This window comes from Lepidochelys kempii, chromosome 11 (assembly GCF_965140285.1).
Source record: "Lepidochelys kempii isolate rLepKem1 chromosome 11, rLepKem1.hap1, whole genome shotgun sequence".
Taxonomy (NCBI): Eukaryota; Metazoa; Chordata; order Testudines; family Cheloniidae; genus Lepidochelys; species Lepidochelys kempii.
This window is the reverse complement of record NC_136390.1, coordinates 21213446-21232342: the sequence shown is the minus strand read 5'-3', so window position 1 is coordinate 21232342 and position 18897 is coordinate 21213446. Positions and strand designations below refer to the sequence as shown.

At 39.4% G+C, this 18897-nt stretch overlaps 1 protein-coding gene across 7 annotated transcripts in view; it reads left to right on the top strand.

Moving 5' to 3' along the window:
• The window catches only part of LRP1B (LDL receptor related protein 1B), a 1329376-nt gene that overhangs the window by 1226480 nt on the left and 83999 nt on the right, over nt 1-18897 (top strand). For all 7 annotated transcript variants that reach the window (XM_078847919.1, XM_078847920.1, XM_078847917.1 and 4 more), the window contains 3 exons: nt 7443-7559; nt 11487-11660; nt 13836-13961. In XM_078847919.1, coding sequence (XP_078704045.1) covers nt 7443-7559; nt 11487-11660; nt 13836-13961 — 417 coding nt within the window. The remainder of the gene's footprint in view (nt 1-7442; nt 7560-11486; nt 11661-13835; nt 13962-18897) is intronic.

Sequence of the window (18897 nt, the reverse complement as noted above, 5' to 3'; positions counted from 1 at the left end):
GGCTCCTCTAGCACTTGCGCCAGGAAATTGTCCCCTACGCTTTCCAAAAACTTCCTGGATTGTCTATGCACCGCTGTATTGCTCTCCCAGCAGATATCAGGAAAATTAAAGTCACCCATGAGAATCAGGGCATGCGATCTAGTAGCTTCCGTGAGCTGCCGGAAGAAAGCCTCATCCACCTCATCCCCCTGGTCCGGTGGTCTATAGCAGACTCCCACCACTACATCACTCTTGTTGCACACACTTCTAAACTTAATCCAGAGACACTCAGGTTTTTCTGCAGTTTCGTACCGGAGCTCTGAGCAGTCATACTGCTCCCTTACATACAGTGCTACTCCCCCACCTTTTCTGCCCTGACATAAGTCAGTCTGAATATTTTCTGAGATCTGCAACCTTCGTACCTGGCAGGAAATTTATTATGCAGTTCTCCTGGTCATCACAAACCCGGTTATCTATACTTCTAATAAATAAATACCCGATCTTCCTAGTAACTGGAGTATCCTAGGAGGGGTATCTTAAGTGCAAGGGGGTATCATGATATCATCTAGAAAGAAGGTTTCAGAGTAACAGCCGTGTTAGTCTGTATTCGCAAAAAGAAAAGGAGGACTTGTGGCACCTTAGAGACTAACCAATTTATTAGAGCATGAGCTTTCGTGAGCTACAGCTCACTTCCTCAGATGCATATCGTGGAAACTGCAGCAGGCTTTATATATACACAGAGAATATGAAACAATACCTATTCCCACCCCACTGTCCTGCTGGTAATAGCTTATCTAAAGTGATTTCCAGCACAAATCCAGGTTTTCTCACCCTCCACCCCCCCACACAAATTCACTCTCCTGCTGGTGATAGCCCATCCAAAGTGACAACTCTTTACACAATGTGCATGACAATCAAGCTGGGCTATTTCCTGCATAAATCCAGGTTCTCACATCCCCCCCACCCCCATACACACACAAACTCACTCTCCTGCTGGTAATAGCTCATCCAAACTGACCACTCTTCAAGTTAAAATCCAAGTTAAACCAGAACATCTGGGGGGGGGGGGTAGGAAAAAACAAGAGGAAACAGGCTACCTTGCATAATGACTTAGCCACTCCAAGTCTCTATTTAAGCCTAAATTAATAGTATCCAATTTGCAAATGAATTCCAATTCAGCAGTTTCTCGCTGGAGTCTGGATTTGAAGTTTTTTTGTTTTAAGATAGCGACCTTCATGTCTGTGATCGCGTGACCAGAGAGATTGAAGTGTTCTCCGACTGGTTTATGAATGTTATAATTCTTGACATCTGATTTGTGTCCATTTATTCTTTTACGTAGAGACTGTCCAGTTTGACCAATGTACATGGCAGAGGGGCATTGCTGGCACATGATGGCATATATCACATTGGTGGATGTGCAGGTGAACGAGCCTCTGATAGTGTGGCTGATGTTATTAGGCCCTGTGATGGTGTCCCCTGAATAGATATGTGGGCACAGTTGGCAACGGGCTTTGTTGCAAGGATAAGTTCCTGGGTTAGTGGTTCTGTTGTGTGGTATGTGGTTGTTGGTGAGTATTTGCTTCAGGTTGCGGGGCTGTCTGTAGGCAAGGACTGGCCTGTCTCCCAAGATTTGTGAGAGTGTTGGGTCATCCTTTAGGATAGGTTGTAGATCCTTAATAATGCGTTGGAGGGGTTTTAGTTGGGGGCTGAAGGTGACGGCTAGTGGCGTTCTGTTATTTTCTTTGTTAGGCCTGTCCTGTAGTAGGTAACTTCTGGGAACTCTTCTGGCTCTATCAATCTGTTTCTTTACTTCTGCAGGTGGGTATTGTAGTTGTAAGAAAGCTTGACAGAGATCTTGTAGGTGTTTGTCTCTGTCTGAGGGGTTGGAGCAAATGCGGTTGTATCGCAGAGCTTGGCTGTAGATGATGGATCATGTGGTGTGGTCAGGGTGAAAGCTGGAGGCATGCAGGTAGGAATAGCGGTCAGTAGGTTTCCGGTATAGGGTGGTATTTATGTGACCATTGTTTATTAGCACTGTAGTGTCCAGGAAGTGGATCTCTTGTGTGGACTGGACCAGGCTGAGGTTGGTGGTGGGATGGAAATTGTTGAAATCATGGTGGAATTCCTCAAGGGCTTCTTTTCCATGGGTCCAGATGATGAAGATGTCATCAATATAGCGCAAGTAGAGTAGGGGCTTTAGGGGACGAGAGCTGAGGAAGCGTTGTTCTAAATCAGCCATAAAAATGTTGGCATACTGTGGGGCCATGCGGGTACCCATAGCAGTGCCGCTGATCTGAAGGTATACATTGTCCCCAAATGTGAAGTAGTTATGGGTAAGGACAAAGTCACAAAGTTCAGCCACCAGGTTAGCCGTGACATTATCGGGGATAGTGTTCTTGACGGCTTGTAGTCCATCTTTGTGTGGAATGTTGGTGTAGAGGGCTTCTACATCCATAGTGGCCAGGATGGTGTTATCAGGAAGATCACCGATGGATTGTAGTTTCCTCAGGAAGTCAGTGGTGTCTCGAAGGTAGCTGGGAGTGCTGGTAGCGTAGGGCCTGAGGAGGGAGTCTACATAGCCAGACAATCCTGCTGTCAGGGTGCCAATGCCTGAGATGATGGGGCGCCCAGGATTTCCAGGTTTATGGATCTTGGGTAGTAGATAGAATATCCCAGGTCGGGGTTCCAGGGGTGTGTCTGTGCGGATTTGATCTTGTGCTTTTTCAGGAAGTTTCTTGAGCAAATGCTGTAGTTGCTTTTGGTAGCTCTCAGTGGGATCAGAGGGTAATGGCTTGTAGAAACTCGTGTTGGAGAGCTGCCGAGCAGCCTCTTGTTCATATTCCGACCTATTCATGACGACAACAGCACCTCCTTTGTCAGCCTTTTTGATTATGATGTCAGAGTTGTTTCTGAGGCTGTGGATGGCATTGCGTTCCGCATGGCTGAGGTTATGGGGCAAGTGATGCTGCTTTTCCACAATTTCAGCCCGTGCACGTCGGCGGAAGCACTCTATGTAGAAGTCCAGTCTGCTGTTTCGACCTTCAGGAGGAGTCCACCTAGAATCCCTCTTTCTGTAGTGTTGGTAGGGAGACCTCTGTGGATTAGTATGCTGTTCAGAGGTATTTTGGAAATATTCCTTGAGTCGGAGACGTCGAAAATAGGATTCTAGGTCACCACAGAACTGTATCATGTTCGTGGGGGTGGAGGGGCAGAAGGAGAGGCCCCGAGATAGAACAGCTGCTTCTGCTGGGCTGAGAGTATAGTTGGATAGGTTAACAATATTGCTAGGTGGGTTGAGGGAACCATTGCTGTGGCCCCTTGTAGCATGTAGTAGTTTAGAAAGTTTAGTGTCCTTTTTCTTTTGTAGAGAAGCAAAGTGTGCGTTGTAAATGGCTTGTCTAGTTTTAGTAAAATCCAGCCACGAGGAAGTTTGTGTGGAAGGTTGGTTTTTTATGAGAGTATCCATTTTTGAGAGCTCATTCTTAATCTTTCCCTGTTTGCTGTAGAGGATGTTGATCAGGTGATTCCGCAGTTTCTTTGAGAGCGTGTGGCACAAGCTGTCAGCATAGTCTGTGTGGTATGTAGATTGTAATGGATTTTTTACCTTCAGTCCTTTTGGTACGATGTCCATCTGTTTGCATTTGGAAAGGAAGATGATGTCTGTCTGTGTCTGTACAAGTTTTTTCATGCAGTTGATAGATTTCCACTCCATACGGCTAAATGCAGTGCCTTGCATAATGACAGGTTTCAGAGTAACAGCCGTGTTAGTCTGTATTCGCAAAAAGAAAAGGAGGACTTGTGGCACCTTAGAGACTAACCAATTTATTAGAGCATGAGCTTTCGTGAGCTACAGCTCACTTCCTCAGATGCATATCGTGGAAACTGCAGCAGGCTTTATATATACACAGAGAATATGAAACAATACCTATTCCCACCCCACTGTCCTGCTGGTAAAGGAATCTATGGGATTGCTTCCCTCCACTCCAGCTTGATGTTCTCCTTCCTTGTGACTTTCGTCCTCCTCAACACACTGATGCATCAGAGTTGGAATGGGATTGCTCTATTGTGTCCCTGAAAGTCTCCTCTAAGTATCTATCTGTGTCCCTTAGCTCCTCCGGTTCAGCTACTCTGACCTCGAACCCATACTCTGTCTGATGAGCTGCTTGCACCGCATACACACAAATACCACCTACATATAAGGCAGATGATTGTACATGCTGCATCTAGTGCAATAAATTGGATAGCCCCCACTCTGATGCTGGACTTCTGCATGTATTATTCTTATTCTTGCAGGTGTTTGGGGGTGGGGAGTAGGCAGGTGGAGAAGGGGGTTATTGATCTAAGTTTAGCGTCTGTTTGTTAGCTGTATCTGCCTCTTGCCCGTGCTAAACTTCCTCATAAAACTCCCCTGTCTGTTGCTTCTGTTCTCCCTGAGTTAGCCCTCCCATTTATCAAGGGATCATAACAGAATTAGGGATCAAAGGATAACAGGCTGCAGCCTCATTAGTAAGCTCTCAGCCTAACTTAGCAGGCCACTTGGCTCGGCACTCAGTCCCTAAAAAAGCCACAAAACAATATTCAAGCAAGCAAGCAAACAGCAAGCAAGCACACAACAAATCTATGTATAAATCAGGTCTAAAAAAATGTATATGTAGCCTTACAGTCTGTTATAGTTCGTACTGTTTGCAGAGACAATCAGTTCTACCTTGTGTTTAGTTAAGAAACTCTCAATACCTTTCCCAAACCTGAAGAAGAGCTCTGTGTAGCTCGAAAACTTGCCTCTTTCACCAACAGAAGTTGGCCCTGTAAAAAATTTTATCTTATCCACCTCAGTCTATCTGTAGTTAGTTTGGTGAATACTGTACTAAACTTTAAAATCCATTTATTTTAATAAAAGTACAAAAAAGAGAGATGTTAAAAAGAAATGACAACTTAATGTATTGTTCCCTAGGTATTAAACAGAAGAACTTAAGCTTAACAAGAAAAGTAATAATTAAAATCATCTGAGTTATGCAGGGTTAAGGCTACAGACAGAAAGCTCAAAATAGAAAATGCCAAAATACAGAATGAAATGAATATATATAATAACAAAATACACTTCTATACCTCCCTTGGTCTGTTCAAGCGCCTCTCCTCCATCATTTCTCCATGTTTAGACTGAAACAAGAATAATAATAGTTACTGTTAATCTATTATAAATCATCTTTATATCATTGTTTATTTATGCTATAGTTTACAAATCCAAAACAGACTATATTCCCTGACTTGGATATTAAAACCTAACAACTCATGGCATAGCAAATTTCAGCTAAGGGAGGTTCTGAGGAGAATACTCAAATTCTTGTGGTGCATCAAGCTGCCACAATAAGATTTTCATATTTCCCCAGATTTAGAGGAGATTTTTTGCTGAAACATATTTATATAAACACTTCTCCAGGCTTCAGTGATCTGTTGCTTTAATTACTGTTACCTTCTCATTTCCTGACGCCTTGTTTTTCACTCCAGTATTAAAACACTGCCTTTAAAGTTATCTTTCTCTCCCCAGTGCTCCAAACATATCACCTTCCCTCTCATCAGTGATGTGAATGGTTAGTTTTCATGATATGAAATTTTGCAAGTAATAACAGTACAAAACTGATCTGAACAATGCAGGTGCTGTTTTATTTCTGGCCTGACCACAAACAGGACTGCAAAAGATCCTCTTTTCATAATATTTACTTCTAGCTATGTTACATTTAGAAAAATTTCAGATAAGCATTTAACAAGACTTCGGAATCCTTAAAGGGCTCAGGAAAGTGAAAATTAACAATGTTTTTTATTGCAAAACATTAGTCCATTCTTCCATAGCTTTTACTGATAAAAAATAAAACTCCCTGGGGTCTTGAAATTTTTTTATATATATTTTTATATATTTTCAACATATTTAGCTTTTTACTATTTCTGTTTTCTCAGCATGCTTAAAATAGGCCTTTCTGTTCCTATGGAGTCTATCATTCTTCTCAACTGAGACTTTTCTGTTCCTGATCAGAGAAAATGTGAGGCTTTATTGCAAATGCATGTCGTACTGCTCCTAAATTTGTTCCCAAACATGACTTTGCAATTCCAGATAAGAGTGAGCATAAGATTGGATATTTGCGCTCACGTGGTGTTGCTATAGCTTTAAATATAAAGTATACAAAATAGTGACTCCTTTCACTTTATGCTAACTTCAGAAATTTACTTCTGAAAGACAAATTGAGTATATATTATTCTTTCATTAAAATTTTAATTTAAAAATTTATTACTTTATTGAAAGCTTTTAGAATAAATCCAAGCCAGAGACTGATGACTATTTCTCCAGTTGCAGACTCTAAATGCCATTTATCATAAAGCTTTTTTGTATTATCTATTACAAGAAATTATTCTGTCCAACTGTATGTTCACAAAGCCAATGTGGGTTCTGGTATTATTTTTTAGTTCACTTCAATGGAATTTTGTATGCCAAACCTTCAGGCTTTTTTAAAAAAAAAATACTACCTATTTCATTATTATACAGAATAAAACTTTCTCCAACTTCCTCTTTCCTATCAGTAGTTGATTAATTTACTACTTTAAGAATGCTTTTGTTTCTATGTATAACTTTGACTTATACTTGTTACATCAATATGGAAAAAAACAGTTTCTTCCATTCTTGTAAAACTGTAACCTTAACAGCAGAGCATTAGATCACTTTTAAGCAGACAGAAAATTTTAACAGAACACAAAATAGTAAATATAATCATTTTAAGAGGTCCCTAATAGAGCATAGTCTGCTTGATTTAACTACAAAGTCATTGTCCAGAGGCTGGTTAGGCATAATGTATCTGTGTTTTATTCTGGATATCTGAATATCATTGTTTAAATACTTAGTCTAGTTAAACTAAAACAAACAAACATAACATTTCTGTTTTAATTCTTATAATATGTAAAATACTGGCATTATGCAAGTCTGATGACAATAGAAAATACTTCTGTATGGCGGGAAACATAGATTTGCAAGATCACATAGAACATTAACACCCTGATCCTACAATTCACTGTGCACACCTGTGTGCACTCACACCTGAATGGAGCTCTACAGAAGTCAGTCGGGCTCCATACAGGCACAGGATTAGGGCCTATGTGTATATGAAATAAAGGGATGTGGTATATTTCCACCTGACTGGGTTTGGGTATTGATAAGGAAATAACCAGTGGGAAGGAAATTAAAGAAATTAAAGGAACTGGTTCACTCAGCCTGAATTTAAGGATTGAGCAGAAACCTTACTTGTCTATTTTCTTTAGATTCCTACATTGCACTCATCTATGTAGTATTGCAATGCCTTCCAGGAAATGAGACGGGAAAGCCTATAATCTACAAAACGCTATGGTATATTTTTATATTGGTATATTTTTATACTTTATTGTAAATGTAAACTCTCTCCTTTTTTTTTTTTTTTTGGCAGGTCTTGTAGTTGATCAGTTCAGTCAGCGTTTGTTCTGGGCTGACTTTGAATTATCTGTTATTGGCAGTGTTCTTTTTGATGGCTCTGATTCAGTAGTATCTGTGAGCAGTAAACAAGGTATGCAGAGTTTTTCTATAACACATACTTTGAAAGAACTGTTAATTAAAAAGAAATGATCTCAATTTCTGTATTATTTGTGGTATTTCCATCTAGCAATACAGTGAATATTAGTTCTGATGCCGTTAGAGATTATTGTAGATAATGGATTTGTAAGGCTCCAATCCCAGCATTGATTAAGTGCAGGGACACTTTGTTTGACTTTATGGGAGCTCCATATGGCCACAGGTGTGGATCTGCATCCAGACTACTGCAGCCTACATGTGTAATTCACAGTATGCTGAATAACGTCAGGCTAGAGCTTTCAGCTATTTGCATTCCATTACATAGAAATCCTATGTAGAGTAATTGTAGACCATTTAGCCTGACATCAGTCCCAGGGAAAATAATGGAAAAGCTGATGTGGAAATCAGTCAATAAAAAATTAAAGCATAGAAATATAATTAATGTTAAGCAACAGAAAATAGGCCTTGTCAAACAAACTTTATTTCATTTTTATGAGATTACAATGGTTAATAAAGGTAACGGCATATATGTAATATATGGCAGGTTTCAGAGTAACAGCTGTGTTAGTCTGTATTCGCAAAAAGAAAAGGAGTACTTGTGGCACCTTAGAGACTAATCAATTTTTTTGAGCATAAGCTTTCCTGAGCTACAGCTCACTTCATCGGATGCATACTGTGGAAAATTCAGAAGATGTTTTTATACACACAGACCATGAAAAAATGGGTGTTTATCACTTCAAAAGGTTTTCTCTCCCCCCACCCCACTCTCCTGCTGGTAATAGCTTATCAAAGCCCGTTGCCAACTGTGCCCACATATCTATTCAGGGGACACCATCACAGGGCCTAATAACATCAGCCACACTATCAGAGGCTCGTTCACCTGCACATCTACCAATGTGATATATGCCATCATGTGCCAGCAATGCCCCTCTGCCATGTACATTGGTCAAACTGGACAGTCTCTACATAAAAGAATAAATGGACACAGATCAGATTGTAAGAATTATAACATTCATAAACCAGTCGGAGAACACTTCAATCTCTCTGGTCACTCGATTTCTGATCTCAAAGTGACTATCCTTCGACAAAAAAACTTCAAATCCAGACTCCAACAAGAGACTGTTGAATTGGAATTCATTTGCAAATTGGACACAATTAACTTAGGCTTGAATAGAGACTGGGAATGGTTGATTTATTATAAAAAGTAACCTATTTCCCCTTGTTTATTCCCCTGCCCCACTGTTCCTCAGATGTTCTTGTTAAACCCTGGATTTGTGCTGGAAATGACCCACCTTGATTATCATACACATTGTAAGGAGAGTGATCACTTTAGATAAGCTATTACCAGCAAGAGAGTTGGGTGGGGGGGGGAACCTTTTGTAGTGATAAACACCCATTTTTTCATGGTCTGTGTGTATAAAAACATCTTCTGTATTTTCCACAGTATGCATCCGATGAAGTGAGCTGTAGCTCAGGAAAGCTTATGCTCAAATAAATTGGTTAGTCTCTAAGATGCCACAAGTACTCCTTTTCTTTTTATGTAATATATGTTTACATTCTGATAAAAAAAACTATCACTACACAACATCAGTAAAGCACATGTTCAATGGGTTAAGAACTGATTGACAGATCTCAAAAAGTAGTTGACAGTGGTAATTATCATTGAAAAAGTGTGTTTCTAGGGGGTTCCACAGGGATCATCGGTTCTAAGTCCCATGCTATTTAACTTTTATATCAATGATATAGAAGTAAATTAAGTTTGCAGATGACACAAAGATTGGCAGAGTGGTAAATAATGATTAGGCAGTCATACAGAACCATCTGGATCACTTGGTATGATGGGCCCATTCAAACAAAATATTTTTTAATACAACCAACTGTAAGGTCAAGGTCTAGGACAAAGAATGCTGACCATACTTCCAGCATGGGCTCTGTGTCCTGGAAGGCAGTGAGTCTGAAAATAATTTAAGGGTCATAGTGGAAAGGCAACTCAATGTGAGCTCCCAGTTTAATGTTGTGGCAAAAAGGGCTAATCCTTGGCTGTATCAGCAGGGGACTAGTGAGTTTGAATAGGGACATGATATTTCTTCCGTATACAGCTCTGGTGAGACCAGTACTGGATGACTATATCCAGTTCTAGTGTCCACATTTGAAAAAGAATGTTGAAAAATTAAAGAGGATGCAGAGAGGTACCTAAAAAGTTATTCAGGGGCTGGGAAAAAAATGCCTTACACTGAGAGACTTAAGAATCTCAGTCTGTTTAATTTATCAAAAAAAAAGATCAAGTTGTGACTTGATTAGGGTGTATAAGTAATTTCATGAGGACCAAATGCCAAGTACTAAATACAATGCTTAATTTGTGCCAGGACTTACCAAGGCTAAGCCCCGGCACCTCTAGCCTTGGCAGCTTATAGCCCCAGCACTTCTGGCGCTTACTGCATCAGTTATGAATGTTAAAAAATTGCTTGAGCCCTGGCACCTCTTTCATTACAAATTAAGCATTGATTAAAAGGCTGTTCAGTGGAGAAAGGCATAGCATTAACCAATGGCTGAAAGCCAAACAATTCAAATTAAAACTAAGTTACAAATTTTTAACGAGTATGATTAGCCATTTGGAACAATCTACCAAGGGAAATGGTGGTTTCTGAAAGGTGATGAGTCACTCCTGTGCTCACCTCCAGCCAATCCACAAGCCAGGAATTGGTCATGTGACTCCCAAACCAGGTATACAAGTCCCACAGGAGGAACAGCAGCTAAATGTGCTCAACGTAATGCCAGGACTTGGAACTCTCTCCTGCCTAATAACGGTAACAGACTCCCCAGGCCTTAGTCGGCTCTAGCCTTGCCCCAGGCCTGTTTCTAGTCCTACTCCAGCCCTGGTCTCACCACCGCTTGCTCTTCACCCTGCTTCACGCTCGCTCCAACCCAACCCTAGACTCCTCTAATTCCAGCTCTGACCACTAGGCCTGACCATGTCCATCCAAGTTACTCTATCTCTTGAGGTCTTCAGGACAGGATGCCTTTCCATAAAACATTCTCTGCTCAAACACACATTATTGGGCACATTACAGGGGCAACTGGGTGAAATTCTTTGGCTGCGTTATATAGGAGGTCAGGCTACATCATCTAATGGTGCTTTCTATCCCTGAAATGTTTGAATCTGTAGTTAAACTTGGTGTTTTGGAATCCTTATGTTGTATCAATGTACTGCAGTTACAGATTAAATTAAAGGTAGTATAAATAAATAGGAATATATCTGACGAGAAAATGTTAAAACAACAGAAAACAGTACTGGAGAAATTCTTTATTAGATTAGTTTTACCCTTGCACAGCCATCATCAAGTGTACATATTTTTAATTTCACCTATTTCTGTAAGATACCGTTAAAGTATTTCAAATACGTATGATTGCATTATCAAAAACTGTAGGTTTTCTGAGAATTTTCATGACTAGACTGGTCTAACTGACATTTGGGTGGGGGTAGGGGGATGGTATTTACCAAACTATAAAGAACAGTTTCCATATAATATGACTTAGCAAGTTTCTTCCTATTTAAAAGTTAGGTGGCTCTTGTGGATGTTACCAGGACTGTTTGTATGTTAGGCTTGGCCTTCATACACTTAAAACTTATACCAGCATAGCTATGTGGGTCAGGAAAATACCACCCACCCCCAGTGACAGAGCTATACCAACAAACCCAGCAGTGTAGATGCAGCTATGCAGACAGAAGAGTGCTTTTGTCAGCATAGCTGACACTGGTACATTTGTCAGCATAGGCTTTGCTGGCATAAGCTCTGTAGTTTAGACATCGCCTTAATAATAGAACCTTTTAGATTTCAACTAGAATGTTTTAACTTGTTAATACCAAAATGAAGAATATCAGAATTTGAATATGACTTTTTTCCTTCCTTCTTTCTTTAAGGGTTGCTGCATCCACATAGAATTGACATTTTTGAAGATTACATATATGGAGCAGGACCTAAAACTGGTGCATTTAGAGTACAAAAATTTGGCTCAGGTTCTGTAGAATATCTGAATTTGAATGTTGATAAAACAAAAAGTGCCTTGATTTTCCATCGCTACAAACAAATAGATTGTGAGTAAACTTATTAGTTTAAAATAGATATTTAGAAAAATAAAGTAACTAAAAACTTGTAAATGTATAGTAGTGAGGCTGAACATACAAACCATTTGTCCATATTCCCATTTGTAAAGAGTAACTGAGATATTTTCATGTAACAACAAAAATTGTATATTATTCAATTCATAAAACCACTGCACTCAGCTTGTCTAAAGATGCAGCATAAAAAGTCAACAGAAAACTGGCCAAGAAATATTTCCAATCACAATCAATTAGCTTTTTCATAATACTGATGATTCTGGTGATTGGAATGTAATTTAAAAATATACAATGTAATTCAAGTTATTTTAACTTCATTATTACCAAAATTATGAATTCTCACTGTAACATGCCAAAAATATTTTACATTTATATGTGCCTTTCTTCCCTGAAAACTTTGCAAAAGAGATCATTCTGGAAAACACTTTAGTTACCACTGTGGAAGAAAGCAACAATTTACATTAAGCACTGAAAAAGGTTACCTAGGGAGGTTGTGGAATCCTTGCCATTGGAGGTTTTTAAGGACAGGTTAAGGTGTCTGTTAGGGTGGCCTAGGTATACTTAATCATCCCACAGCATGGGTGGATGGACTAGGTCACCTTTGAGGACTCTTTCAGCCCTACACGTCTATGATTATACAATTTAACATTGCTACTTTTCAGAAAGCAAAAAGAATACTGTATCAAAATGAAATTGCACAAGAAAATTTTAGGTAGGCAGAAAATAATTTCCCAAATTAGCTTAAACCATAGCAGCAAATCCAAGCCCCCTAAGTCAGTAAATTTCAGGGAACATCAACTCCAGAGCCCAACTCTGTAACTTTCGTCTATTTCTAATTTCCAATAGCAGAATTGAAATCAACCTGGAACCCAAGCTCTGGAAAAGTTGGGTTTGGTTCTGATTTCAGGCGCAAATTTTGTGACAAGGGTCCATTTCTACTGTTTTAGTTTGTCAGCTGTTTCTATAAGCTCAACCCTGTCCATCATCAAAACTCATTTAAACATTCAATATTTACTACTAGTACCTGTTTACATTTTGAACACCTTTCATCCTAAAGGATTTTCATGTACATACTATATACAGTTCTTTACCCATCACTGACATAAAAACCTGGCAGCTTTTTAACAATGCCCAAAATAGAAACACTACAGCTCAATATAGCACACTAAATGAATAATATGGTAGTCAACTGAAACTTCAAGAAAAATTGGATTTTCACCAGAATACTTATATGAACATCCTGCTCCTACAAAAACAGCTGGATTTTGAGATCTGCAACTCTTTGCACTTTAGTACTTCAGGGAATGAAGGAGGATTACTCACCTGCACTGATGGTGCTAGAACCACCACAAAAATCTTCCTAAATAGCTTCCTGCAACTGAGTTACTCCTCACTTGAGCTGCCAGTGCAGCCTTAAGCTACAAGGGGAAGAGGTTCAATAAGGACTCAGTTCCAAGTAGATAGCTTGCATATGGTGCCCACTCTCATAACAGCACACCAGGAGCAGTCTGGAGTTAACCTGAGATAGTATCCCAAATATTCTAAATCAGCATCTGTTCTCCCCTCTCCTCCATCCTCTGCCCCCACAAGCAACAGCCGTAGCCAGGGGGTGGACTAAAAGAGACTGGAATCATGAAGGATTGGGGTACCGAGGAATTGGGTAGGGAAAGATATATGGTTGAGAGGAAAAACAAAAGGGGATCTCAACATACAAACTTGCTTAGAACTGCCTAGAGCCACCCTTTTTGTTTAGAATGAATTGGTTACGTTTATATAGGGGAAAACCACAAAGAATTATTGCACTAGCCTCCCAGAGTCCTAAGACTCACCCTGGCAAAAGGTTCCATAAAGATTGTTAATGATCAGAAGCAGTGAGGGCACCAGTTTTGCATTTCATTCGAAAGCCAGCATACCCAAGCGCATAATGTCACATAAAAGACATGCTGGAATATTGGTTCAATACTAATTCAGTGGGACAATATACAGAATTTCCAACACGACTTCCTACAGCAGCTAAGTTTCAATGGAGATTCCACAGAGTGTAAATTAGAACTGAATTTTGCATATGTGCTTCTTCATTAGTTCTGTTTCTGGAAACAATGTAACTGCAAAATTTTAACATGTTTTTTTTTTTTTTTCATCCTTAAACAGCACCTAATCCTTGTTTGGACTTGACATGCGAGTTTCTCTGTTTACTCAACCCTTCTGGTGCAGCTTGTGCATGTCCAGAAGGGAAATCTTTGATTAATGGAACATGCAGTGATCTGAGCCTTTCAGGTGGGTATTGGACATTGGTTAACAGATTGAACACAAGAAATAAGAATAATGATCAGTGTTTATGTCCTGGCAAAAGGCTAATAAAGAAGTGTTCCGAAACACTGTGATGTTTTACAATATATTTACTAATGATGTGGAACAGAAAGTGAATAGTGAAGTAGCAAAATTTGGAGATGACACAAAAATATTTACGTTGCTCAAACAAAAGATTTACCAAACCTAGATGGGTGAACAGTAAAATGGGAGATTATATTAATTTGTTGACAAATGAAAGGTAATACAAATTATAAAGAATAATTTGAACTACTCAAAAGCATTGCTGGGTTCTCAGTTAACTGTTAATCACTCACAAAAAAGGCCTAAAAGACCATTAGTGTGGCTAGCTCAAAGAACACCTCTGCTCAGAATCCAGCAGTGGTAAAAAAGCAATAGCATATATAAAGAAAGACATAGCAAATAAACACTCCAGCAGGAGAGTGAGTTTGGGGGGGGGGGTGAGAAAACCTGGATTTTTGCTGGAAATGGCCCACCTTGATTATCATGCACATTGTAGGGAGAGTGGTCACTTTGGATAAGCTATTACCAGCAGGAGAGTGAGTTTGTGTGTGTGTGTGTTTGGGGGGTGTGTGAGAAAACCTGGATTTGTGCTGGAAGTGGCCCACCTTGATTTTCATACACATTGTAAGGAGAGTGGTCACTTTGGATAAGCTATTACCAGCAGGAGAGTGAGTTTGTATGTATGGTTTTTGGAAAAAGGCGGGGGGGGGAGTGAGAAAACCTGGATTTGTGCTGGAAATGGCCTAACTTGATTATCATACACATTGTAAAGAGAGTGGTCACTTTGGATGGGCTATTACCAGCAGGAGAGTGAGTTTGTGTGTTGGGGGGGGCGGAGGGTGAGAAAACCTGGATTTGTGCTGGAAATGGCCCAACTTGATTATCATACACATTGTAAGGAGAGTGATCACTTTAGATAAGCTATTACCAGCAGGAGAGTGGGGTGGGAGGAGGTATTGTTTCATGGTCTCTGTGTATATAATGTCTTCTGCAGTTTCCACAGTATGCATCCGATGAAGTGAGTTGTAGCTCACGAAAGCTTATGCTCAAATAAATTGGTTAGTCTCTAAGGTGCCACACATTCTCCTTTTCTTATCTGTATTGAATTTCACCTTGTGGATTTCAGATCAACTCCCCAATTTGTGAAGGCTGTTTTGCATTCTAATCCTCTCCTCCAGTGTTTTTGCAGTCCTCTCAGTTTGGTGTCATCTGCAAATATTATAAGCATACTCTCTGCTCCATTTTTCAAGTCTTTTAGAAAAATATTGAATATTACCAGATGCAAGACTGGCCCCTATGGGGTCCCACAAGCTGTGTCCTCCGAGTCTGACAGTGATCCATTGATAGCTAATCTCTGAGTACAGTGTTTCAGCCAGTTGTGCACCAACCTCATAATAATTTCATCTAGATCACAAGAAAATGGACTTGCTGATATGGTAATTCCTGTATTCCTATTAGATTCTAGGAAAAGAAAGTATGTCACTTGTAAAATTAGTGTTTATCCATTGAATACGAGTTATTTTTAAAACATTATCTACCCATGAATGCAGAGAAAAAGTAGCCGAGTGTATTTATAATCTCTCCTGCCTAGCCAGAATTTCCTATTTAAAAATTTAGGGTACAAATTGTATTCTTCTGAAGAATTACATTGTTAGAGTAATACCATTTTGATAACTGTTTCACAGACAAGATGAACAGTACTCTTGCTGTACATAAGAGAGCGCTAAAATATTAAAATAAAAGTTATTGTCATGGTATTTTAGGCCTGAAGAAGCAAGTATCAAAAATGGCACAAGAAACTTGTTTTCCTGAGAATTCAGCCCCATATTAGCACATGCAAGGAATTCAGAAGGTTGATAGCTTTCAAACTTTTGAGTCCTTAACAAAATGATCAGAATCTTTTAATCTTTTGAGATTCATCAATCACAGATTAGGATTTCCTGTGAATATGAGAAATCAAAATGTGCTTGTAGCAGAACTTTAAATATTTATAATTCTAGGTCTGTTAATATAAAGGATCGAGAATTTTGAGGAGTTCAGCAGTTACCAAATCACCCAAATAGAAATTTTGATATTAAGTCACACAATTCCAAATTTATTCTACCAAGTATCGAAAAGTCAAACTAATATAGCGATTTAGAAGTGTATATGAAGTGAAACCAGTAAAACTATCCAATTTAGCTGTGTTTTAGTTCCTGTTCAAGAAAACTACACTTACTAGCAGTAAGGGTAAAACAACAGCACAAAGGTTACTGCAGGGATCGGCAACCTTTGGCACACAGCCCATCAGGGAAATCCACTTGCGGGCCGGAACGGTTTGTTTACCTCCAGTGTCCGCAGGTTTGGCCGATCGCAGCTCCCACTGGCCGTGGTTCACTGTTCCAGGCCAATGGGAGCTGTGGGAAGCGGCAGCCAGCACATTCCTCGGCCTGCACAGCTTCCCGCAGCCCCCATTGGCTTGGAACGGTGAACCGCAGCCAGTGGGAGCTGTGATCAGCCAAACCTGCGGACGCTGGTGGTAAACAAACTGTCCCGGCCCGCCAGCAGATTTCCCTGATGGGCCGCGTGCCAAAGGTTGCCGATCCCTGGGCCACAGTATACATCTAACTAATTCATCTCTTTGTTTAGATAGAGTACAAGGTATGTAAAATAGGTCATAGCCATGCAGCTACATGAGTATTATCTCTTACATTTACTACATTATGCTATATGGTTGGTGTAGAAAATATGTACTTAAATACTGTCGCCCCTGGGCTAAGCAGTGGTCAAGTTTGTGGCCTTACAACAGGTCATTTTGTGTTGTTGGATGGGAACTGACGTCATAACCAAATACATTGTAAAATGTTTGTTCGTACTCTGTATGCTTTCTTACCTACACTATATACATGAGTCCAGTTACTGTTAAACCAAAATGGACCAAACCTCACATAGACAACTTTGGATACCCCAGAGCAATATCCCTGAACAACCACTAAGAATTGCTACCTTCATTGCTCCTCCAGGCATCATGCTGTTTGACCAACTGACACAATATGTTCCACTTCTGACTACCTCTCACTCTTAAGTCAGGAGCCAGAAAAGCAGCAACAGAATCATGCTGGGCAGATTCAGTAGTGCTCAGCTGTTTCATTACATTATTTATTACAATATTTCTAAAAGATAAACATAGAAGGCCTTAATATTATATTTAATATTGAAATTTAAGTATTCACAAATTACATTAAAGGAATGCTATTCTTTCTTTGGTGTCTGAGAGTAACGTGCATCTGTAATTTCAGTAATTAACCCAAATTTACTGAACAACTGAGAGAATATACTTTAGTGAACAACTGAGCTACTAGGAAAGATGTTGTCACAAGACAAAGATTTGAAGTCTGCTAGATTTGCATTTCCACAAATCTATTTGGGCTGTCCACAGCATAGTGGATGTAGATATATATGGAGAAGTGTCCTGTTCACTGAATTTTCAGTAACTGAAGACTTTTGAGGGATCCTTTACTTCAAATGGCTTCCCACACTTGCACTATCTATAATTTCTTTATAAATTGCTGAGTAACTGCTTCTTTGTATTCTGATTTGAATTTAGATTCATTAGCTCTGGATTATTATTCTTTTGAGTGTTTTCATTTGCCCATTTAAGGTGGCAGCTTAAATTGCATCTGAAATACACAGAACTTAACTAAGGATTACTGCATGTATATCTATGATCTATTTTGACATGGCTAAAATACTCTGAAGTAGGTTTTAAAATCTGTGTTTTCATGGCTGAAGAGTGCATTTACAGCACAGGTCTTAGTTTGGTGAAATTGGAATTCTAACTGTACACAGTTTTTTGCATGAACTGTGAAGAAGGCAAGCTCATTTCCTTTTGAATAATGTGCAGCATGGAGACAAAAGAAGAGTGCTTGAAGCGGCCAACCAACTTCTGGGACTCTGTAGTCAGTTTCCATAGTGGGTTTTGATGAGGAACTACAGCTTTTATTATAAAAGCTTTTATTATATTACCCTCATTTTGGTGAGATGTAATAGAAGTCGATATCCCTGAAACAGCATTTACTTTCTGGCTTTGCTGCCAAAATCCTCCAAGTACAGCACATTGATCCTGTGTTAGAAGAAAGGATTATATAATTATGTTAAGTTAATAGAAAGACTCCTGTTAATTTAAAAGGGCTTTGAATCAGGCCCTAAAAGAACAGAATCTAACAGCTTTTAGTCAGAATCCTCACTTGCTGTGCAACATTTTATACATATAAAAATAGGCTGTATTCATTTTGTTGCTATTTGTTTTTCTGTTGTTGGTCAACCTTAATAATACAGTGACTGTAACTACACTATAGTTACATTACACATTCCACTAAGGGACTTAGGCTTTCCAATGCTGAACAGTACTGTGCTTAACCTTTAGCCACCTAGAAAATCACAGGAACAAACACTGCAATCCACAGAGACTGAGTTAGGTGCTTGGGTGCCTTATACAATGAAATGAGACATAGGCAACTAAGAAATGCAATCCACAAAAGCCTAAGCTAGCCAACAGGAGATGCCAAAAAGAGGGGTTTGTCCTAAGCCCTGACTATCTCTTGGAGATAAGCACCTATCTCTGCTTAGTAATCCATGAACAGGAACCCCTTTTTTGGAGTCAGGAGGCTTTAGGTGCCTGTTGTGATAATTTGCCCTACAAATTTGTCCTCATTGTGAGCTCAACTGTAAGAAGTATGCAAAGTTCATAAGATGTCACAATAACCTATAATAATAAATGTTGGAGGGAAAGGATATGGAAGGGAGACAGACAGACTAAATTCATCCAAACAAAAAGACCTATTGATATAACTCAAGGAATGTGTTAAGATCATGCTTGGTGAACAAGAAAAGCATGGAA